Source organism: Podarcis pityusensis (assembly GCF_964106645.2).
Source record: "Podarcis pityusensis genome assembly, chromosome: 4".
In the NCBI taxonomy this organism is placed as follows: Eukaryota; Metazoa; Chordata; class Lepidosauria; order Squamata; family Lacertidae; genus Podarcis; species Podarcis pityusensis.
In genome coordinates, this window is record NC_138027.1 from 4,408,820 (window position 1) to 4,433,234 (window position 24,415).

At 50.7% G+C, this 24,415-nt stretch overlaps 1 protein-coding gene and 1 long non-coding RNA gene across 6 annotated transcripts in view; both read left to right on the top strand.

The window, feature by feature from the left end:
• The window catches only part of RNF121 (ring finger protein 121), a 188,153-nt gene that overhangs the window by 4,884 nt on the left and 158,854 nt on the right, over nt 1–24,415 (top strand). For 3 of the 5 annotated variants that reach the window (XM_081002319.1, XM_081002317.1, XM_081002320.1), the window contains exons 2-9: nt 1,583–1,620; nt 2,637–2,778; nt 3,632–3,786; nt 4,187–4,294; nt 6,072–6,192; nt 10,008–10,141; nt 12,049–12,150; nt 14,025–17,683. In XM_081002319.1, the coding sequence (XP_080858445.1) occupies nt 1,583–1,620; nt 2,637–2,778; nt 3,632–3,786; nt 4,187–4,294; nt 6,072–6,192; nt 10,008–10,141; nt 12,049–12,150; nt 14,025–14,145 (921 nt within the window). In that variant the 3' untranslated portion in view covers nt 14,146–17,683. Of the gene's footprint in view, nt 1–98; nt 206–1,582; nt 1,621–2,636; nt 2,779–3,631; nt 3,787–4,186; nt 4,295–6,071; nt 6,193–10,007; nt 10,142–12,048; nt 12,193–14,024; nt 17,684–24,415 lie in introns of those variants that run through there. The other 2 variants (XM_081002321.1, XM_081002318.1) reach the window with 2 other exon arrangements.
• Nucleotides 22,147–23,831, top strand: LOC308476587. Its single transcript, XR_013985983.1, has 2 exons — nt 22,147–22,498; nt 22,633–23,831. It is a non-coding gene; the product is annotated as an uncharacterized lncRNA (long non-coding RNA).

Sequence of the window (24,415 nt, forward strand, 5' to 3'; positions counted from 1 at the left end):
GTTGATGGCAAGTCTCTCTATAGCTATGCCTGTCTTGCACTAAAGCAGAGAAGCCATGGCGACAGCAAATAGATTCTTCAAGATACCACAAGTACTTTGTGCTGCAGCAACACAGCTACCCCTGGGTAACTTGAGAGAGACTTCCAGATAGGGGTTGAATGATCTTGGTGCCTGGATCCCTTGGAAAACGTAGCGGATGAATCAGGTTACACGTGTATTCCTGTGTCATTTACCAGCGTGTGATAATGAGGTCTCGAGCTCCCTGGGATTCCATGCTGGCAAAAGAGTACATGTGAATCTGCCCAGAATGGAGGGAATAATTGAATATTGTTGGTGCAGTACTAAATCCCTTCTGGGATCTTGGCATCCCTGCATGAAGTGCTGCTTAACACTTGACGGGGCAACTCAGTCAGATGGGCGGGGTACAAATAATAATAAATTATTATTCTTATTGTTGCTGTTATTGCTTAAGGGTTCTGGGGATGCAGGTGGCACTGTGGTCTAAACCACAGAGCCTAGGGCTTGCCGATCAGAAGGTCGGCAGTTCGAATCTCCGCAACAGGGTGAGCTCCTGTTGCTCGGTCCCTGCTCCTGCCAACCTAGCAGTTCGAAAGCACATCAAAGTGCAAGTAGATAAATAGGTACCACTCCGACGGGAAGGTAAACGGTGTTTCTGTGCGCTGCTTTGGTTTCACCAGAAGCGGCTTAGTCATGCTGGCCACATGACCCGGAAGCTGTACGCCGGCTCCCTCGGCCAATAAAGCGAGATGAGCACCGCAACCCCAGAGTCGTCCACGACTGGACCTAATTTACCCTTTACCTTTAATGGCTTAATTTTGAAATGAAATCTCATTTCAGCTAGATGTGGTTCATTTTATGTATGGCAGGGATAACCAATGTCATACCTTGCACACCTGTTGGAGTCCGTCCCCCATTAGCGCCTCTTGTGCCTATGCTGGTGTGAGCTGATGGGAGCTGTAGTCCAACCCCTCTGGAGGGTGCCAGGTTGGGCAAGGCTGTTCATGGGATGGCTCTGTGCAAGGTGCAGTAGTAACTGGCATGCGAAATGAGAGAATGTCATGTTTTTATTCCAGGGTCTAAGTTCACACTTTTAATTTAAGAAAAGTATTTTGAAAGAAAACCACTTGGTGCTCGTGGAGCACCTCAAGCCTCCATCAAACTTCGCTTTGCATTCCAGAGAGATCCGGGGCCAAATCAGTTCTGCCTCCTTACCGACTCTAAAGTGTGTTTGGTGGGAGGGCTTGACTTCTTTCCACCAAAGAGCTGGAAGCAGGAGAGTGTTGGGGAAGGAGTGGGTTTAGCGCCCCTCCTCTGGACATGCCTTTTGATGTATGTATGCCCCTCCCTCCCCCTGGTTTGTAGCCAAAGGTCTGTTAAATGCAGGCACGCACAGACACACCGTGGGCTGTCCTTTGAACCCTGCCCCGTGGCACGTGGAGGAACCAGGAGCAGTTTTTGTGCTTGGTTCTTCCTCGAGCTAGAGATTGCTGCCTGCTCTCTCTCTCTCTCTCGCTCTCTCTTCCAGGCTTCTGCTGTAGCTGCTTGTTCTTGTCTCCCACAGGTTGATTTATCGCATTTGGCTCCCGAGGAGAGATGGAGGTGAGTGAAGAGCCTGCCTGCCTGCTTGCCTGCCTGCAAGGTTCATGGACTTGTCAGATGACACCTGTTTTCTCTTCTATTGGGTCCTTAAAGACCAAGTTGCCTGCCTGGTGCAGTTTTCTTCATGGCTGGTGCACAAAGCACTTGTGGAAACGTAAAATTATGCAGTTTGCATGTGCCCTTCAAGAGAATTTTCTGTCTCCTCCCTTTTCTCCGTTTTATAACAGGAGAGCTGAACTGCCGCTTCATTTGTGGTCATTTAAAACTTGACAGATCCCGTGTTAAGAGGGTATCTGGCAGAGCAGCAGGTCTGGACTTCAAACAGTTGATGCATTTGGGTCGTGGTTCCTTTAAAAGGGTCCTGCTCCCCTCCCTTGTTTTGACTGGGGGAGGCTGCCATAGTTCAGCTTAGCTGCCCCCGGCGCTTGAGCCCACCCTTAGGCTGTGCCACCTCACTTCCTGTGCCAAACGCCGCCCAGCTTTGCAACCTGGACAAATAGTGCCAGCCGGCCTGTTTCCATTGCTTTTTTCCAGTACATTGTTATGCATCTGCTACTTACTCTGTGTAATTTTTATTCACTTCGTAGCTCCTTTCCATCCTTGTTTGTGTTCAAGGTGCCAAAGATCATATTGGTCTGGCATTTCGCTTCCTACAGGGGCCAATTCAGGAACCTTCCTCCATTTTAAGAACCCTGACCTAGTGCAAAAAAAAGAAACAAAAAATGTTCAGCTCTCTGCCTTGCTTGGATTTAACTTGTGCAGTTTCAGTAAGCCTCCCTCCAACCGCGTACGGTTGAAACCGCAAGAAGTTAAACGTGTGCAATCGTACTGTACCAAACTCCATGTTTCCTGCAGCCCACGACCCACACACACATACCTGCTTCCGTGTCTTCTTGCAGAGTCCCGTTTGCCATGCAGGTGTGATGCTGCCAAACACCCTCTGTGCTTACCTGAGATGCAAGAGCTGCAAAGACCGTGAGTGTGCGAGAGACTGACTTGCTCTTCTCTCGTTCCAGGGTCGAACACGCTCGGATGCATGCCAAGCACCGCGGCCACGAGGCCATGCACGCCGAAATGGTCCTCATCCTGATCGCCACCCTGGTGGTGGCTCAGCTCCTCCTTGTGCAGTGGAAGCAGAGGCACCCCCGCTCCTATAACGTAAGCTGCTCCCTCCCCAGGGTACATGTTCTCGAGACCCCTCCACCATCCTCACAGGGGTGCCACCTATGGAAGCCCCACCTGAAAGGGGATGAGGCTGCATTCTGTAGAGGGAGCTGGATGAGGAGGGGCTGGGCTTTGTGGCTGTGACTCTGCTCCCTTTGGGCAGAAGCCCCACCCACATGGTATCCCACTGGGCAAGCAGCAAAAACCCCCAACGCAAATAGTACACTAGAAAATGTGGCTGAACCCAGCTTACATTCTATGTTTGGCAGTGGTATAGTTCACTCCATCTTCCATCCTGGAGATATTTGAAGATGGCTACCATATCTCCGGGGACGCGGGTGGCACTGTGGTCTAAACCACAGAGCCTAGGGCTTGTCGATCAGAAGGTCGGTGGTTCGAATCCCCGCGACGGGGTGAGCTCCTGTTGTTCGGTACCAGCTCCTGCCCACCTAGCACTTCGAAAGCACATCAACTGCAAGTAGATAAATAGTTACCACTCTGGCAGGAAGGTAAACGGCGTTTCCGTGCGCTGCTCTGGTTCACCAGAAGCGGCTTAGTCATGCTGGCCACATGATCCGGAAGCTGTACGCCGGCTCCCTCGGCCAATAAAGCGAGATGAGCGCCGCAACCCCAGAGTCATCCACAACTGGACCTAATGGTCAGGGGTACCTTTACCTTTACCTTTAACATATCTCCTCTCAGTCTCCTCTTTTCTAGGTTAAACATCCCCAACTCCCTCAATCGTTCCTCCTAAGGCTTGGATTCCAGACCCTGGATCCTCCAGGTTGTCGACATCCTCCTTAAATTGCGTTGCCCAGAACTCTTTCCTTCTCTTCCCTTGCTACAGATGGTGACCCTCTTCCAGATGTGGGTTGTCCCCCTCTACTTCACAGTGAAGCTGCACTGGTGGCGGTTCCTGGTGATCTGGGTCTTCTTTTCCGTCGTCACAGCTTTCGTCACGTTCAGAGCAACGCGCAAACCTCTCGTCCAGACGACTCCCAGGTAAGCAGAAACCTCTTGGCTCTTACATAAGAACGCTGCAGCCATTGGCACACCAGGCCCAGCATCCTGTTCTCTCAGTGCTTAACCAGACGCCCAAAAGGGAAACCTGCAAACAAGATTTGAGCACTAGAGCAACTCTCGCCTCCTGCGGTTTCCAGCAATTCAGAAGCATTGCTGCTTCCAGCTGTGGAGGCAGAGCGGAGCCATCCTGGCCAGGAGCCATCAATAGCCCTCTCCTCCTCCTCTGTGAATTTGTCCTATCATCTTTCAAAGCCATCCAAATTGGGGGCCATCCCCTCCTCCTGCCGGAAGGAGTTCCATAGTTTAACTCTGCGCTCCATGAAGGACTTTCTTTTCTCTGCGCTGAATCTGTGTTCCCGCTTCTCTCTTTTGCACGTAGGTTGGTGTACAAGTGGTTTCTGCTAATATACAAGATCAGCTACGCCACAGGAATCGTGGGCTACATGGCTGTGATGTTCACGCTCTTTGGGCTTAACCTATTATTCAGGTGAGAGAACCCCTCTGTTGTTGGCATTGCAAGAGATATAGCTTTCAAGTCTCCCACTAGCTGCAGAACTGCCCTCTTCATAGATGTGCCCTTGCCTTAGTAAAAAGGACCCCTGACTATTAGGTCCAGTCGTGACCGACTCTGGGGTTGCGGCGCTCATCTTGCTTTACTGGCCGAGGGAGCCGGCATACAGCTTCCGAGTCATGTGGCCAGCAGGACTAAGCCGCTTCTGGCGAACCAGAGCAGCACACAGAAACGCCATTTACCTTCCCGCCGGAGCCGTACCTATTTATCTACTTGCACTTTGACGTGCTTTCGAACTGCTAGGTTGGCAGGAGCAGGGACCGAGCAACGGGAGCTCACCCCATGACGGGGATTCGAACCGCCGACCTTCTGATCGGCAAGCCCTAGGCTCTGTGGTTTAACCCACAGCGCCACCCGCGTCTCCTTGCCTTAGTACATGGCGTATCAGAAGAATAGTTTGGGGAAGTGGGATGGGCAGTCGAATGGGCACAAAATCTGGCAGCGCAGAGCAAGATACAAGGGGTGCGGGGCTATGAGATGTTCAGCACTCGTAACCACTGCATCCCGCTGGCTCTGCTCTACCCCTGTGAAATGCTTAGAAATCAGAAAAGGAGACATTTCCCCAGCGTTATCCTGTGATCTGAGAGGCATGCCCCAGGAATAGGGACCAAGGATCCCAGGGAGAGGAATGTGATTTGGAAGGCTGCGCTTTAGCGATATTATTCATGCTGCCTCAAAGCACCTTTTATTGTCCAACTAAACAGCCAAGCCAGCCCTAAATTAAGCAGGTGTGGTGCAGTTGCAGCAAAAGATGTTCAGCCTCAAGGGGGTGATCCCACACTCTCCCTTCGGCCCCTTCCTTCTGCTTCACTGTTGAATTGGGGAGTCTGAGCGTGACCCAGAAGAGAGACAAACCATGGGCAGAACTACGGCCGCCCTGCGGTCCCTCAGTGCCCCTCACAGTCTGTCTCATGAACGTGGTCAGCGGATCTGAGCATGATCTGTGCCAGAAAGAGACCCAAATCATCCAGCGTTGGGGGCCGAGTGGCAAAGAGGAATGGAGAGGAACATAGGAAGCAGCAGCAGCCGCCAGGAGGGGGCGACGTGCAGCTCCTCCCCGTTTAAATACTGGAAGGCTTGCTCCATGTTTACTTCCTGACTTCTAGGAATCCCACTCTCCTGGCAGACGCAAGCCTCTTTCTCTGTGAAAAGGAAGAAATGCTAGCTGATGTGTTCAGGGCACCAGTTCCGTGCCAGATCCCTGATTCTGCATTAGCGCTGAGAAATGCTGGGCGTGCAGAAGACATTCAAAGAGTGCAGCACGGGGCAAAGCGAGGAATCAGGGACCCGGGAGGAGGCCAAACCCCTAAGGCACCTGGTTTGCCTGAGCATGCAGCTAGGAAGTCCCCCAGGCTCCCACCAGCCCCATCCCTTGGCCCCGCTCGCCAGGGAGGGGGGTGGTTGTAGTCCCAGAAAATCTGGGGGAACTACAGTTCCCAAGGGGCTGATCCACAGATGCGCTGGGAGTTTGTTCATTTTGAAGTCTAAGCACCGTGCCTGCCCCTGAGCATCTTGTCCTGAAGGGAGACATTTTCCTGAGGCAGGCTCCCTCTGCCCCCGTAAGAGGTGAAATTAAGCTGGCATGAGAGAACCTGCAGCGTGGTTTCTGAGTGGGGTGTTCAGTAAAGGCCCTAGCAGTTGCCCTGAGCTGTCTGTCAGTGTGGGACTTACGAAAGGCTGTTCCCTTCGATAGAATCAAGCCAGAAGATGGAATGGACTTTGGGATTTCTCTCCTCTTCTATGGCCTCTATTACGGAGTACTGGAGCGAGACTTTGCCGAGATGTGTGCTGACTACATGGCCTCCACTATAGGGGTAAGATTCATGCAGGGCAAGCCGCTTTTTAAAGAAAAGGGTTAACGTAACCTTGGGAAACAAAATAACAAACATAAATTTAGGAAAGCCAAGTAACGCTGTCCCATTTGACACGGGGGTAGGCAAAACTTTGAAAAACCAACAAATAATCAGTGTTGATGAATTCTAGGTTTTATACAGTGGTGCCTCACAAGACGAAATTAATCCGTTCCGCGAGTCTCTTCGTCTTGCGGTTTTTTCGTCTTGCGAAGCACGGCTATTAACGGCTTAGCGGCTATTAACGGCTTAGCGGCTTTAAGAAAAAGGAAACAAACTCGCAAGAACTCGCAAGACGTTTCGTCTTGCGAAGCAAGCCCATAGGGAAATTCGTCTTGCGGAACCACTCAAAAAACGGAAAACTCTTTCGTCTAGCGAGGCACCACTGTACACTGGTGCAGATAAAAGAGCGCTGTAAATTGTCAGCGTTGGCATTGGTGATAAATTCCCTCTTGAGTTTCTGCATCCTCAGATCCCTTTTTCATCTCCTCTGATATGGCCAAGTCCCAACCATTAGCATACCCCAAACAAATATTTAGGTTTTGTAATACTTTCCCCCTTTCAAGCAATGGATAATCTGGCAGCATGCAACAGCACAAGTCAGTCCTTTGGCCGAATGTCCACGTTCAGATCCTTAAGAACGGGCTGCAGAGATAGTTGTGGAGCTCCCTTGATAGGGTCCCAAGTAATTTTAGAAATTTATTGATGTGCTTCAGTCCAAAAGTTACAAACAAAGGGGGGTGGGGTGGGGGGAGTTGCTTATAATCCGATCTTGTCGGTCACCAAGGGCTCACCCACACTTTCACTTGGCCCATATTTTGGTCATATTGTGTCCCGATTTAATTCCCCACCCCACCCCCGGGTTTGAGAGCTTTTCTGGTCATTCTGCAAAAATCCAGTCTCACCCGCTGAACCAGAGATTTTGCTCAATCAAGTTTCAGTTCAGTGGGAAAGATGGGATTTTTGCAAGGCACAGAACGAGAACGGAAGAGGGAGCTAAGAGGCATGATGATGGTGCCTGGCGGTGTTCCTTCCCCAGCTGCCTTGAGGCTGCTCTTCCTGGGCAGCATCCTGCTTCTGTGAGCAGCTGAGGGCTGCTCTGCCCTGAGCTTGGGTGGCGGCTGAATTCTGAGTGTCAAAGCCGCCTTTCACTTGGGGTTTCAGCTAAACAAGCGCCAGGTATTGGACTAGTTTTTTACACCGGGCTGGGGACTTTTCCCTGGGCAAGGAGGCATTTAATGCTACAGATGATCTCAATACCAGGAGGATGAGCTGGCAGGTCATGCTGTGATCGCAGCAAAAGAGGGGGCTCTCTCTCTCTACCTCCGCGACAAACTTCAGCCACCAGTCGGTGCCAGAGAGCTTCTTTGAGAAGCACTCTTCATAATAGCCTCAGGACGCAAAGTGCATCCACATGGGGCAAACTGCCCCCTCGGTTTCTAGAGAGAGGCATTCAGAGATGTGTTCATGACAGCCACGCTTGACACATTCAAGGGTGATCAGATTTGTCGCCCCGAAACATCTGGAGCAGGGGTCCTCAAACTACGGCCTGTGGGCCAGATCTGGCCTGCCAGTGTCCTGGACCCTGCCCACCTGGCAGATCGCTCCTGACACACACTCCCCTGCCGGCAAGGCCCGAGGCTCGGAAGTGGCTGGGCGGGAAGAGTCTTGAGGTAAAAGCGCGCGTGTGTAACAAAGCCACCACCAGCTGCTTGGTAACGGCGCGCTGCCCCTTTAAGTCGGCGGAGGATGGGACGGTGGCAGAGGAACCCCTTCCACGCCAGCCCTTCCCTTCCTCCCTTCCCCTCAGGCCGGCTCCGTGCCCACCGGAGCAGTGCCTCGCCGGCTGGTTGCCTCCTTATCGCACTCGCGGGTCCCGTGCGGCGGCCTTGGCAACCTTAAAAGTTAGGGAAGCCCCAAAAACACAGGCAACATATGCAAATAGAATTAGCAAGAAGAGAAGCCTGAATCACAACAGTTTATTGTACAAGGGAATCTCCATGTAAATAGTGGTGGGTTAACCTTTCAAATAAAGCTCTCCACCCACACTTCCCCAAGTCTGAAAATAAACGTCAATGCAGAGAAAGTCATATGCATGAGGAACAACACCATCAAAAATAACCCAGAAGAAATGAAGTATAAAAGTGACTCACAGCGCCTACATCAAACTGGAAACAGAGTACCAAGTTTTAACCTCCTTAATAATACGTAGTAGTAATAATTTATTATATGTGCAGTGTGCATAGGAATTCATTCATATTTTTTTCAAACTATAGTCCGGCCCCCAACAGTGTCTGAGGGACAGTGAACTGGCCCCCTGTTTAAAAAGTGTGAGGAACCCTGGCCTGGAGCGAGGGAGCCAGGCTGGAGAAAGCCTCGTGTCAACCTCTCTCATTTCATTGATTACACTTCTTAGTCACTTGTGACCCAAAAGTCTCCATTGAGAAAGATACACAATACAGAATGTCATGGTGGTTGGAGAGGGAATCATATAATACACGAATGTTTCATATAGCAAACTGTTGGGAGAGGAAACATACCAACTGTATAAATAGTAGTGAGCAACATTAGCAACACAGCAGTACCTTGGTTGTCAAACTTAATCTGTACCGGAAGTATATTCAACTCCTGGAACCGTTCGAAAAGCAAGGCGCGGCTTCCAATTGGCGGCAGGAGCTTCCCGCACTCAAGCAGAAGTCGCGCCAGATGTTCGGCTTCCAAAATTTTTTCAAAAACCAGAACACTTACTTCCAAGTTTGTGGCATTCGGGAGCTGATTTGCTCAGGAGCCAAGCCATTTGACAACCAAGGTACCACTATGCTAAAATAATAAACACAGCAATCAAAGAGTGACAAAGTATCACCCCCTGACCTTTTTGCAGCCAGCCTCAGTTCCCTGGATGAGGTCTTGCTTCTTGGGTGGGGGGGGGTTCTCCCATGTGCGGTTGCCACCTGGCTGCAGTTACTCTGCGCTCTCGCCGCAGCCTTCATCATCACCGTAGTTCATTCCTGAGCCGCTTTTCCACAGTTGTAGCCCTGCTCAAGGCAGCTTGCAAGACGAGAAGTTCACGTAATAATGAAAGCGTAACAAAAGTAGTCGTAAGCAGCAAATAAAGACATTTGAAGGCACGTGGAACAGAATTAAGCAATCCCCAGGAAAGATCTAAAAATAAAGAAATGGGAAATTAATAACAGTAACAGTGAAACTGACGTAAAGGTAAAGGGACCCCTGACCATTAGGTCCAGTCGTGGCTGACTCGGGTTGCGGCGCTCATCTCGCTTTATTGGCCGAGGGAGCTGGTGTACAGCTTCCAGGTCATGTGGCCAGCATGACTAAGCTGCTTCTGGCGAAACTAAAGCAGCGCACAGAAACACCATTTACCTTCCTGCCGGAGTGGTACCTATTTATCTACTTGCACTTTGACGTACTTTCGAACTGCTAGGTTGGCAGGAGCAGGGACCGAACAGCGGGAGCTCACCCCGTTGCGGGGATTTGAACCGCCGACCTTCTGATCGGCAAGTCCTGGGCTCTGTGGTTTAACCCACAGCGCCACCCGTGTCCCTGAAACTGACATATCCACAATTAAATCATGACCCAGACTAAACCCCCTAAAGCGAGTCTGCAGATCCTGAGAAGCAGGTCTTGAAGGACTCGCATCCAAGGTGGTCTCTGGGGCTAGTTTGCTGGTATTCCCCCCAGGAGGGAGCCTGAGTTGAGATGCCTCCACTCACCCGGGTCCTCTGTGTCTTCCTCCCGGCCTCTTGGCGCCTGCGGAGCAGTTCTACAGCGCGTCAGGGATGCCCACCAAGCACCTCTCGGACAGCGTCTGTGCCGTCTGTGGCCAGCAGATCTTTGTGGACGTCAACGAAGAAGGGATCATCGAGAACACGTACAGGCTGTCCTGCAATCACGTGTATCCTTTGGCGGGGGTGCTCTCTGTAATTCCGGCATCGCCGGGGTGTGTGTGGACCAGGTGGTTCTTGGGGGCTCCTTCCAACCCGACAATTCTGTGATTCCACGGCCTCTGAATACAGTGGGCTGTCTGTCATTGGAGGTTTCTATGCAGAGAGTGGCTGGCCACCTCTCAGGGATGCTCTAGTTGAGATTCCTGCATTGCGGGGGGGGGGGGGGGGTTGGACTGGATGAGCCTTGGGGGTCCCTTTCCAACTCTTCACAGTTCTACACTTCTAAGTGCTGGCGTTCTCATTCTTCAGAGGGCCAAGCCCGGTTCCCCTTCTCCCGGAAGCCGTGACTTTGCAGGGGTGCCGTCATCCCCATGTGTGTTCGCCCACACCGCAACCAGGGGAAGCGTTGAGGCCCTGACTAAATTCACGACTGCTTCCCCGGCCCAGTTTCTGTGACGCTGCCTCCCTGCGGCTGGGAGGTGGTTGGTGGCTTCCTCCATGTGCACCGGGGTGGCGGGGGAGCGAGACTCCTTGCGGCTTGTGCTGAAATGTCATGACTTGTGGCCGCTGGTTTCAGCCAGGAACATTTCGTACCTCTGCACTCTTTCGTAGGGAAGCTTGAGCAGAAAGCGAGCAAAGAGGGAGGAAGAAAATCCTTTGCTGCTTAGCAGCCTTTCCCAGCATGGCACCCTCTGGCTGTTTCAGACTACGACTCCCAGCAGCCCCAGGCAGCACAGTTGTTAGAGCGCGAGGCTCTTAATCTCAGGGTTGTGGGTTCGAGCCCCACATTGCGTGAAAGAGTCCTGTGTTCCAGGGGGTGGGCTAGAGGACCTTCAGGGTTCCCATTCAACTTCACATTTCCGTGATTCTAGGGATCCTGAGCGCAGCCTTTGAGCTTTGTGTTGGGAGTCCTGGTTAGTGACGCAGCAGCCCTTGTGGCTCCCTAGTGTGTGGTTGTGGTTGGAGAAAGAGGAACCAGGAGTGACACATGAAGGCAGAGGCATGGAACTGGCAAGCGTCCGTCACAAGCGCTGGGGACGCCTCGTGTGTTTGTTTTTCTGCCCTGTTACTATGACAGTTCGATGGCCGGTCATGGCCGGAATCTATGTACATGCATGTTTCCCCAAATGACTTTCGCAGGCTTCCATTTCAAAGGCAGGAGGGCGCCCAACTAGCCAATGGCTGCCTTGGGCTTGGATTCAATTTGATTTATTGCTTCGCTATTCCACTTTCCATTTGAATGTATCCGTGTACAGGCAATGAATCACAAAGACAGCATCACAAGTATGGTCACATATTATATATATGGAACCATTCTTCTTCTTCTCTGGCGATCCCTCGTAGCCGAGTAAGATTGTCTTCCATGAATACGGTTTTATCAATGAGTCTGTAAGTGACTGTGGAGGCCAATTCTGGACCCACACGTCTTTCCACTGTGGGGACATTGGTTTCCGGGCAGGAGTTGATCACAGGGTGGATTTGCCAAGCATGCCTTCCTCTTAGTGCGTTTCTCTCTTGCGTCCTGAGTTCGAGTGTCTTCAAAGCCCCTGACACCTTTGGTCGAGGCTGTTCTCCAATTGGAGCCCTCTGCCTAACCACAGGAGCTGCGCCAGGTCCTTTGGAACCGTAGAACTGGACTCGGAAGGGGCCCAGAAAGTCATCTGGTCTAACCCCCTGCAGTGCAGGAATCGCAGTGAACAAGAAGTCCAGCTGCAGTCAGGGCAAGTCAGAGGCAGCAGGTGCTTCTGATGGACATTTGGGGGGGGGCGTGGGGCTCTCTGTCCCTCCTCTCCCCCATTTCACAGGGTGAAACGTGAACCCCACCCCACCCCGGTAGGCGGCCAGCAGCAGACCAACATGCCGTTGCCTTTTCTGCGCTTTGCTCCCGCTGCCCTTAACTCGCTGCCCCTCCCAGCTTCCACGAGTTCTGCATCCGCGGCTGGTGCATCGTTGGGAAGAAGCAGACCTGCCCCTACTGCAAAGAGAAGGTGGACCTGAAGAGGATGTTCAGCAACCCGTATCCTTCAAGGAAGGGGGTCTGCAGGAGAGGGGAGGAAGGGTCTGCAGCCAGAACAGGCACACCAAGAAGCTCCTTTGACTGAAAGGCAGCAGCCTATGGCTGGGCGCAGGCTGGACAGGAGCAGCTTCTTCTGCCCAGTCCCTCAGAGGTTGCAGCCATGGCAGTACAGTGGTACCTTGGCTCTCAAACTTAATCCCTTCCGGAAGTCCGTTCCAAAAGCAAGGCGCGCTTTCCCATAGAAAGTACAGTGGTACCTCGGGTTACAGACGATTCAGGTTGCAGATGCTTCAGGTTACAGACTCCGCTAATCCAGAAATATTATCTCGGGTTAAGAACTTTGCTTTAGGATGAGAACAGAAATCGCGCAGCGGCGGCAGCAGGAGGCCCCATTAGCTAAAGTGGTGCTTCAGGTTAAGAACAGACCTCCAGAACTAATTAAGTTCTTAACCCGAGGTACCACTGTAATGCAAAATGGATTAATCCGTTCCAAGCTTTTAAAAACAACCCCTAAAACAGCAACTTAACATGGATTTTACTATCTAACGAGACCATTGATCCATAAAATGAAAGCAATAATCAACGTACTGCAGTCACACAATCATTCAATCAGTAGCAGAACTGGGTTCCACACAGTCGCAAAAACAAAAACGCAAAATAGTGAAAACAGGCAGACCTCAGCGTAACACTCAAAACGGAGCACGTTTGGCTTCCGAAAAAAGTTCGCAAACCGGGACGCTTACTTCCAGGTTTGCCGTGTTTAGGTTCCAAGTAGTTTGAATAGCAAGGCGTTTGAGAACCAAGGTACCACTGTAGTGCCTGAAATGATACATGGTCTGGCAAAGGGACAGGCAGAGAAAAGTTTCCTTTCCTCTGTCATCACCCCGGATCTCGCGGGCATCCAGCAGAAATAAAAAGAAAGGACGTACAGTTAACCTATGGAACTCCCTCCCACATGAGGCTAGATGGCTTTAAAGGAGGACTGGGCAGATTCATGGAGGAAGGGATTAGCCCTGGGCTTAACGTCAAAAGAGCCTGCTGGATCAGGCCAATGGCTGATCTGGTCCTGCATCCTCTTCTCCCAGTGGCCAGCCTGTGGGAAACCACCACGCAGGAACCGGCCACAAGAGCCCTCTCCTCCCCTGTGGTTTCCAGCAACTGGTGTTCAGAAGCACGGAGGCAGAGCTAGCAGCCATCAACAGCCCTCCATGAATTTGTCCAGTCCTCTAGGTTGGCTGCCACCACTTTCCTGCAGCAGAGAGTTCCACAGTTTTAACTACCGTATTTTTCACACCATAAGACGCACCTAGCTTTTAGAGGGGGAATGCAAGGGGAATTTTTTTTTTAAGGGAGCGCTGAGCAGAGCCTGTCTGCATCCCAGGCACTGCTCAGCGCTCCCTTTCACGAGCCGTGTGGAGCGTGTGTGCGGTGCTTGCAGGCTTTCCTCGGGGGGAAAGCCTCCAAGCGGCTCGTGAAAGGGAGTGCGGCTCTTGGGGGCTTTTCCGGGGAGGTGGGGCTGCCTTCTGTCCCTTCCCCCACCTCCCGCAAAAGCCAGCAAGAGCCGTGCGCTCTTTAAAGGGTGTGCGGCTCTTGGGGGCTTTTCCTGCCTGCCTCCCGCCTGCATTCGCTCCATAAGATGCACACACATTTCCCTTTACTTTTTAGGAGGGAAAAAGTGTGTGGAGCGAAAAATACGGTATGTTCCTCTGGAAGAACCTTCTCCCTGCAGCTGCCAAAGCTTCGGACCTGCAGGGCTCTGAAACTCATTACTCGTTAATTTGGGCAATTCTAAGCGGGAGGAGCAGGTATCCCACCGCCTTTGGGCCCCCCTGGTTTTTGCACCTCGAGTTTCCTTTTAACTCTTTCCGCTGCAGCTGGGAACGGCCGCACGTCATGTACGGGCAGCTCCTCGACTGGCTCCGCTACCTGGTGGCCTGGCAGCCGGTCATCATCGGACTGGTCCAAGGGATCAACTACATCCTGGGCTTGGAGTAACCCCGCTCCTCCCCCCCCCCCGCCGGCTCCCTCCTCCCACCTCCGTCCAGGTCGTGCCTGGGGAGCTGCGGCCACCGAGCTGCGTGTGGCGGAGGGCGGCCCTGAGGACACCCAAAGGAGGAGATGCATTTTGAATCACTGACCTCTCAGGATCGCGGCCTCTTGCTCAGCAGCTGCTGCGACAGCTGGAATTTGGGGGGGGTGGGAAGGACTTTGCACAAAAGGGGGTGTCGCCGCCGCTTGGGTTGGGAGGGAGAGGAATCTTTTTTTTAAGAAAAAAAAGAGAGAAAAGAAAAGAATTATTTTAATGAGCATATTTAAAACCTTTTTATTGCTGATGCGAAAGGAAACAGAACCTTTGGGGGGGGGCCTCCCCTGCCGTCCCAACTCGCTCGTCCTTAGTTATTATGGTTGCCGTAGAGCAAAAGAAATCAGCAGAGAGGATCTGTTCTGCAGCAGCAGCACTGTCAGCCCCAGACCTTCTGCCCTTGCTGGCCAGCCCTGCCCCATCCCTTGTGGGGGATCAGGATTCGCACTGGGGTCCCCTCCTAGCCAGCACAGCAGATCTGAGAAGCAAGACTTGGCTGTGGGGTGCAGCTGGGCTGCCCAAATGAGGCCTGGGAGGGCAATGTCTCTGCCTGCCACCCCATCACCATCCTGATACAGGAGAGGGGCTGGCAAAGTGAGACCAGCTGCCCAGGAACGGCCTGGAGAGGAGGGAGGGTAGCAGCAATAATGTGCATTTTGTTGGAGGGAGAGGACCCTCTTTGAGTGTTCCAGCTCGGAGCAGCCTTTTCCCAACTTTCTTCACATATCTTGCCTTGCTGAAAGTAGTAACCACCCCCTGGCTTGCCTTAGGTTTATAAACCTGGGCTGGTTCAGAAAAATCTCCTCTCTCTTTCTCTTTCTCTGTATTTTTGCACTATTTTTCCTCTTACAACATCCCTGTTGGTAGCCGGGCATTTTTTTGTACAGTGAGTTCCTTTTCTACGAGAGCATGTCTCGCTGGTCTCTTGTTAGAAGAGGCAGGGCCCGCCAGCTCTCGGCAAACAGGAGCTGCGAATCGGGGCCTGCCGTGCCGACTCTTCCCTTCTCCCCGAAAAGGACAAGCCGGCCGCCTTGGATCCCGCGGGACGATTTCTGCCTTCAACCTCTGTTCTTTCCGCGTTTGGACATAACTGCAGGAACACATGCGGGTGTTTATCCCGAAAGCACGTTGATGACGAACTACAGAGAAGAGGGAGCTCTTGGCGGAGGGAAACCCTTTCCGAACTCCCACTCCTCGCCCAAGCAGCCCCACGGAAAGTGTGGGCCTGTGTGTGCAATAGGGTGCTGCTCAGCAGGGAATGGGCAAGCAAGGGTGCCCCAACCCTGAGCCAGTGAAAGAGGATGTGTCTGTCCTGCTGCTCGGCTGCTTCCCACACCACCGACCACCTTTGGGTGACCAGAACCGGCTTCTCCAGAATATTGGGAGCACCGTGATGGGAAACAGGCTGGGCCGGACCCTCCTGGGGCGAGATGGGCCATCACCCCTTGGTCTCCAAGCCTTCCTTGTGCAGCCTGGCGTCACCCCATGAAGCCAAAACTCCCAGGGGAGAGTGATGGCACCGTCCGTCCGATTCCAGTGCAGTTGGGGCGACTCAGACGTAGGAAGTCCGCGGGAAATGGCACCACCATTGGAATCGCTCAGCCTCCCTTTGCCCCTGGGACTCTCCTGATGTTTTGGACCACAAATCCCATCAGCCCCGGGATTTGCAAGGATAGGGAAAGCTGTGGGCAATGCCGCTTGCAGCTAGGCCAGTTGGGTATATTGTGGATGGATGAGAGAGAGGGGTCTCTCGAGCCCTGCATTTCGCCCCCTGCCCTGTGGCAACTGCTGAATTGCTCTCCAGAGCTGCAGCTGAGGGTCGCCGCCATCTCTGACTTGTTCCCTGGACTTTTGATCAAAAGTAGGATCTTCATGTGAACATCCTGTTCTGCACTGTTTTGATGCTGGGAGTCCAATGGCAGGTGCATGTGTGAAAGGGTGAAAAAGCCCCAGTGCACTGGGAGGAATCCTTCCTGGGGCAAGAGGGACATCCTCTTTCAGAGCAGAAAATGCTTCTGCAGCTGCTCCTCGTGCACTTGGCAAGGATTCCAGGAAGGGTTGTTCCAAAGGTGTCCCCAAGGGGTGAAATAAACCTTTCTAGCTAACTGGAGTTCCTTCTCCCCACCCGCCCCACCCATTAAGCTTCAAGTGGGCCATTCGACAGGGGAAGTTCCGAGGGTGGCAGATATAACATTCTGCATGTTGCAAGAATTTCCTCGCCCCAATGCATGCCGGTATTTGGGGGTTCTGTTGGGCAGCCAGTGGGGCAGAGGGTCAAAATGTGCTGCTGGATCCCTTGTGGGGTGACCTCGCTATCCAGAAAGGTACGGTGCAATTTGGGGAGAGTCAAGTGATGTAAGGGTTCAGAGGCTTCAAGGGGGCTGAGCCACACTCTGCACCCGTTTGCCACCCCCCAATAAGCATATTTAGTTATGCACACTGAGGAGGTCTGGTTTGACTCTGTGTCTGCACTGTGTAATCCACAAACCAGACATTTGCAATCTGATATCTCTTCTGCGAAAAGATCTTTTGAAAGGCATAGCGTGGCTTAATTCTTTTTCTCCCCTAAACGAATGTGTAATAAATTCTGCCGAACTGCGTGCTCCTTGTATTTCCAAGAAGTTCCTTGTTTGGCTGGGAGGGCCTTGCGCGCCAGACGAGGCTTGAAAGGCATTTTGAATGGATTCCTTTTCCTATTTAACCAAGGAGGGCATCATTTCCTTTCTTAGTGGTATTATATAATGAGTGTCCCTTGTAGCCAAAGCAGCACCATCCACATTCAAGAGGAAGGCCCTTGCAGTCCCCAGGGAGGAACTTTGCAGAAGAGGGGGGCAGGCATTTTGAAGAAATAGCTAAAAGTGGTGATAGGCACACTATGCATTGAAAGCAGGATCACACCACTTTAAGCAACTCCAGTTACCAGGAAGCTTGGGAACTGTAGCTTTGCAAAGGGGACAGGACCTCCGAAAAGTCTCAGCGCCCTTAGAAAACAAGAGTTCCCAAGGTTCTTTGGGAGAAACCCTGGATGCCTGAAAGTGACGTTATAGTGCTTTCAATGCACAGTGCGGGTGTCTCCTGACTGTTGAGAGGGAACTGAATGGAGTATCGTACAGCTGAACATCAGGGGGAGAGGCCATGGCTGGCTGGAGCAGTGAACAGGAGCCCTGTGCTGCAACATTTTATTGCAGGTCCTACTTGCCCTTTTCAAAAGCAAAGCTTTATTTATGCTCCCCACCCAAATGCACTTGAGCAGTTTATGGTTGTTTCAGCTCCCATCCCAGTGGTGCCTGGGCTGTCTAGGAATGGTTTGCCTGAACCGTGCGCTGGAGCAGTTTGGGTCAGGGGAGAGAAAGACGGAAGGGGTCCTGTTTCTTTTCTCAAATGGTACTCTGTACATGAAAACACGTCAGGGTTCCTTGAAAGGAAAATAAAGCAAAATAATTCTGATGACTTGCTGTGACTCAGACTTTTGACATTAATTTACACTGTGCTGACTTTGCAGGGGAAAAACATGTCCATTTTGACTCGGTTAACAGAGCAGCACTCTGGGCTGTAGTAAATTTCCATCATCATTGGAACGTGGTGCTTAACATATCTCAGAAGCAGGGATAAAACGGCAGGTCCTTACCTTCACAGAGCATACAGGAATCTAAATTTTGATTGCAAGGAGGAAGAAGAGAGAAGCAGGGGTGGTTTTGACCCTGTCCTCCTGCTGTAGAAGAATTGGGGATTGGCTTCTGCTGCCCAACTCCCCAAGGAATTCTGCACCCCCTAAGTCCATGATCTGTCAGAGAAGAATGGATGGAGGCAAGATCCCGTGAAAGCAAGGAGATCTTTCGTTTTCTGTTGCAATAGAGTCCCACCCACCCCCCACCTTGCAAGGAGATAAGAGAGACCAAGAACAAAGTTTGCAGGAACCTTTGAAGACTTTTGACATTGTCCAATCCTTTAGACAAAGACTACCTTGAGAGCACGTGGGTCTAAACCACTGAGCCTAGGGCTTGCCGATTGGAAGGTCAGCAGTTCGAATCCCCGCAACAGGGTGAGCTCCCATTGCTCAGTCCCTGCTCCTGCCAACCTAGCAGTTCAAAAGCACGTCAAAGTGCAAGTAGATAAATAGGTACCGCTCCGGTGGGAAGGTAAACGGCGTTTCCGTGCGCTGCTCTGGTTTCGCCAGAAACGGCTTAGTCCTGCTGGCCACATGACCCGGAAAAACTGCAGACAAACGTCAGCTCCCTTGGCCAGTAAATCGAGATGAGCACCGCAATCCCAGAGTCGTCCGCAACTGGACCTAATGGTCAGGGGTCACTTTACCTTTACCCTAAAAGCACAAAAATAGGTGGTCTGTATGGCTTCTCTCCTCTCTGCCAAGATACCTGATAATGTTTTAATGGTTGCGTTACCTGGGCAGCCTAGCCATTCTTTTGAGGTGGTAAATACTTTAGTTCTTGAATCCAGGTCACAGGCCCATCCTATTCATACACCAAATATGCCCTTAAGACAGGATTTGAAGGATTTGTAAGTGCTATTGGGAGAGCTTTCTTCAATATACTGTATTTTTCGCCCTATAGGGCGCACCGGCCCATAGGGCGGACCTAGTTTTTTTTTGGGGGGGGGAATAAAGAAAAAAAATTATTTCCCCCCCAGGCGTGGGGCTGGGGCGGGGGAAGCCTGAGCTTTCCCCGACCCCAGCCCCCAGAACAGACTGCTATCTGCAAGCCTTGGGAGCCCAGCGGGAAGTCGCGCCGGGCTCCCAAGGCTTGTGGAGAGCTGCCTGAAGCCCGGGGTGCGCTCCGCTGCACTCCCCGGGTTTCGCGCTGCAGGCTGCTGTCCGCAAGCCTGGGGAGCCCAGCAGGAAGTCGCGCCGGGCTCCGCAGGCTTGCGGATAGCTGCCTGAAGCCTGGAGAGCGAGAGGGATTGGTGCGCACCGACCCCTCTTGCTCCCCAGGCTTCAGCGAAAGCCTGCATTCGCCCCATAGGACGCACACACATTTCCCTTTCATTTTTGGAGGGGGAAAAGTGTGTCCTATAGGGCGAAAAATACGGTATTTCCCTTCTGCAGAAGGCTTTTTGGGATTGCTCTGTGCACTAAAATAAGGTGTAATTTTCTCAGGCAATATTTCCTAAATTTTGCAGGGTGAAGGATTGGTTTTCTGTGGCGTGCACAACTGCTATGTGTGCGCACCTTAAAATTTTATAACACTCCAGAAGTGTTGCAATTGCAGTGGGTTTTTGTCGCCTTTAAGCATCCTGCTACTGCTCTAACATAGGGCGAGGGTGGTGCTGTGGGTTAAACTACAGAGCCTAGGGCTTGCCGATCAGAAGGTCAGCAGTTCGAATCCCCGTGACGGAGTGAGCTCCCGTTGCTCGGTCCCTGCTCCTGCCAACCTAGCAGTTCGAAAGCATGTCAAAGTGCAAGTAGATAAATAGGTACCACTCCGACGGGAAGGTAAACTGTGTTTCCGTGCGCTGCTCTGGTTCGCCAGAAGAGGCTTAGTCATGCTGGCCACATGACCTGGAAGCTGTACGCCGGCTCCCTTGGCCAATAAAGCGAGATGAGCGCCGCAACCCCGGAGTCGGCCACGACTGGACCTAATGGTCAGGGGTCCTTTTACCTTGACCTTACTGCTCTAGCATATGGCACCTCACCTCAGAGGAGCCCAAATCCCTCACAGGCGCTTTGCCAAGGGGCAGGTTTGGTCTCATGTTCACCCCTAGTTCCCAGGGCAAGTGAAATTAGTCACATCTTCACAAGCAAGTCCATGCGGGACACGGGCACAATTTGGATGGTTTTAAATTGCTTGCAGATATTTCCAGTTGCATTGTTTTAACATTTTGATGTTTTCTGCTCTGGGAACCTTTGGGGAGGACAGGATACAAGTTTAATAAAATAAACCTGTCTCGCGCACACTCACACTCTGTGATTATTCATGGTGATTTTGTGGTGTGATCGGCTGAAGCGCAAGCACTAGGACGTGTAATGGAAACTACTTGTGGGCTCCTCAGGATCATGCCCCCTTGCTGACCAAAATTGCAACAACTCCCTATTTGAAGGCCAAAGTTCGGCCATGGAATAATTTCGCCCTTTTTGACTCAAATCTGTCATGAGTTCGAGTCACTGAGCATGTCTGACGGTCAAGCACCAGTCTCTGAATCAAAGTGGGTAACCGCCTCTTGTTCCTGTTCCTGTTTTATTATTATTATTGTTTTAGGCAGTGCCTATTTCTGGAGTTGTGGGACTCACTCAGAGCTTCCTAGTACTTTGGAGAAAAGGGAAGAGAGAGATTATCCTCGGAATCTGGATTAACTCAAACTCATCGTGACTCTGCTTTTCAGGCAAACTGTTGACAATTTGAGTCCCAGTTCCTCTAACTGGTATGCGTTCTCTTAAGGCTCACCAAGGCAGATCAAGACTGAGGGGACCTGGGTGCAAATTCTGCTCTCAGCCATGGAACTCACTGGGCCGCCTTGGGACAGCTCCTGTCTCTCGGCCTGGCCTCCCTCACAGGGCCATTGTGAGGGTAAAGCTGCCGGCGATCGGAAGAACCCCCCATGTCACCCTGAATTCCTTGCGAGAAGGGCCAGGCAAAAGTGTAAAAAATAAACAGGCTTCAAACTGGTGCATCTGTCTCGGTAATCAATGGAGGAGGAGACTTCACCTTCAGGGGTGAAGTCAAACCATTGGGGAGTTACAGTGCCTGCTGTAGCTGTAGAGACAGATGGGGAGAGACATGTTTTGTTGCAGCCGGGGCAGATGAAGGTGTCTGGTTGTGCCGCTGCACCATGCGTTTCATCTCTCTGCACTCCTCCCACCGGCCATGATGAACCTATGCTGAGCTTCCACAGAGTGCGCTGTCAAGGCTGCATCACGTGCAAGCAACATCTCTCAGATAGGAATCTGCCACACTTTCGTCTGGCCACAGAGACTTGCAGGATGAGCAGACCCCTGTCTCTCCTTGTATGGATGTACACACTCTTATAAGAATTTAAGGTCTCAAAAATAAATTAAACATTCATAAATTTACAAGGCAAACACATAAGTATATAAAACATGTGTCTGAAATAGTACAATCCTGAAGCCATTTTGACTCCCAGTGGCCTCAAATATTCCTCTGCAGTAGGGAGGAAAATGGGGAAAGCCTTCCCTTTGTCTTTTTGCTTGCAAATCCTGTCTTAAGGGCACATTTGTGTATGAATAGGGTGAGCCTGTGACCTGGATTCAGGAACTCAACTATTAACCATCACAAAAGAACGGCCAGGCTGCCCAGGCAAAGCAACCAGTGACCATTATCAGGTATCCTGGCGGACAGGATTTCTGCTGTAGACCGCCTCCTTCTGTGATGTATGTATGTTGTTGTTTTTTTGGGGGGGGGTCTTGGGCTACAGGATGGGCAATTTCAATATTTTCTGGTTGGCCTCTGTTATTTTCTCCTCCTGAAAGGAAACCTACTTAAGGACTAGACGGGCTCTTGGATACCTCATAAGGGAAAAGGAGCAGTTTTTTCCTATAATGACACCATCATCAGTTGAGCTGAAGGCACAGGAGAGCAACAGGGAGAACAACGTGCCAAAGAGCATTGGGGCGAGAACACAGCCCTGTTTCACACCACTTTTCCAAGGAAGGCATCCGAGGCTACTGGATGGCATGATAATGGGGGGACACCCTGTCGTGTTGAGCAGCGTGAAAAGTCCCTTTCGACTGATGAGGTCCAAGGCCTTTGTTGTGGGATGTGATACATAAGTGTTGTCGTTGTTTAGTCGTTTAGTCATGTCCGACTCTTCGTGACCCCCTGGACCAGAGCACGCCAGGCACTCCTGTCTTCCACTGCCTCCCCCAGATTGGTCAGACTCATGCTGGTAGCTTCGAGAACACTGTCCAACCATCTCGTCCTCTGTTCGTCCCCTTCTAGAACAGCAGCTTAAGTTTCCTGAGGGCAGGTCCATATCCTTTGCAGTCACCTCACCTGGTGCTAAAAGCTGCAAAGGGCCACTTCAGTGGGGCTATTGCTGCAGCTAAGTCAACCTCAGAAAACTCAGACCCTGCATAATTTCAAATTTTGCATGGCTGGCCTAGACAAAGCATGCAAACAGGTCCTTTAGAAAAACCACCTGATTTCCATATACATTGCTGTGCAAATCACACGGCTGGTTTGAAGGCCAAAGTTCAACCGTGGAATAATTTCACCCTTTTTGACTCAAATCTGTCATGAGTTCGAGTCACTGAGCATGTCTGATGGTCAAGCACCAGTCTCTGAATCAAAGTGGGTAACCGCCTCTTGTTCCTGTTCCTATTTTATTATTATTATTGTTTTAGGCAGTGCCTATTTCTGGAGTTGTGGGACTCACTCAGAGCTTCCTAGTACTTTGGAGAAATGGGAGATTAATGGGAAGAGAGAGAGATAACTGCCTCTTGTTTCTGTTCCTGTTTTTTAATTTTATTTTAGGCTTTTCATCTTCAAAAGGGCTGAAGTGGTGGCCTCATTTATACCTCAAACTTTCTTCCTTTAAAAGCAAACATAATTTTCCAGGTGTATTTGTCAAGGCACTTGCTAGCAAGGATGGAGAACGTTAATTCCCCCTCTTGCCTTGGTTAGGTTTCAAGCCAGAGCTGCAGGGGGAAATGAAATAGATTTAATTTGTATCAGAAAATCCCTGACTTTCGTGGATGTAGATATTGCCCTGGCCATAACTCGTCAGAACCACAAATCCCTCAGAAGGTAAAGATCAAATCAAAAGAACTCTTGATATTTTTGTGGTTGGTAACTCATTTCATGATTGTCCAAATCAGAAAACTTTATTGGACATCACATTCGTGGGACGGCATCTAGAACATTGCCTCACAAGAAAATGTCACATGGAACATGGGATTTTTATCTAAAAAAAAAAAGAAACTGGACTCTTTCGTGGCGTTTTGATGGGACTTTGTTCAATCTACCAATGATAAGCATCTAAATCAGTGCCGCTCACTGGTTTTGTTTTTTTTAATAATTTTTATTTGTTTTCCATTTAACATTATACATTCACATCATCTTTATCCACTATACTGCCTTGGCTCTTAGAGCCTATAGAATTCCTTCCCTCCTGCCTCATGGCTTTCAAAATTAACCTTTATATCATTGCAATTTACACGTTTTCCAATTCTAATTACACTTATTGCAAAAGATCTCAAAAATTTAAATAAAGATAGAAAATTTCTCATTACAAGTCTTCAGGCAATCCTGCTAGTGATGTTAATTGCTTACCATGATCTTTCAGATATCGTATGAATTTACTCCAGTCATTTTGAAATACTTGATCATGCTGGTTTCAGATTTTTCCTGCCAGCTTCGCCAGTTCTGCAAAGTCTGTCATCTTCATCTGCCCCTCTTCTCTTCTGACTGGTTTTGAGAGAAATATGGGTGTGATAAGACTTTCTTCCTGGACTTATTCCTATTCAGTGATATATATATTTTCCAGATTAGTCAATTGCCTTGGAGATAGGCACGCACTCCTCTGCCTGCTATGTTTTTTTGTCTTTCCCTTATTTTGTATTTGTTACATCTGTCTATCTATCTGTTGTAATACTGAAAACCTTAATTAAAAAATTATCACAGAAAAATCTTCCTAACGTTTGGTCGGGATCTCCTTTCTTGCCATGGCCATCAGTCCAGGTCCTGCCTTCTGGAGCAGGAGAAAACAAGCTCGCTCCTTCTTCCACGGGGCAGCCCTCGAGACATTTGAAAATGGCTCTCATATCCCTTCAGACACTTCTTCTCCAGGCTAAACGTAAACCAATTCCTTCAACCGTCAGGCCATTTGTGAAGAAATCCCCATGGCCATCCATGAGTGAAATATACTCGGAGTCGAGAGTGGATTTCATGCTCTTTATTCAGCTCATAGTGGTGAGAAGGCATGGAAGTTCCCCCACAATGTCTGCTTTATATACATTATTTACACAAAGGGCTGCACGTGATTGGCTAATTCCTGTAGGCCAATCAGGTTGTGGATTCACTCCCACCTGTAGCTGGATTGGGTGGCTCCTGCGGACCAATCAGACTGCTGCATTGTCCAGGACCAATCTGACTGTTGCATTCTGAATCCTATTGTTCTAGGACCAATCAGACTGCTGCATTTTGGATCCTATTCAACTCAGTAGATAACAATGAAGGTTGGGGGCTTCCCTTCCCACCCCTCTCCATTGGG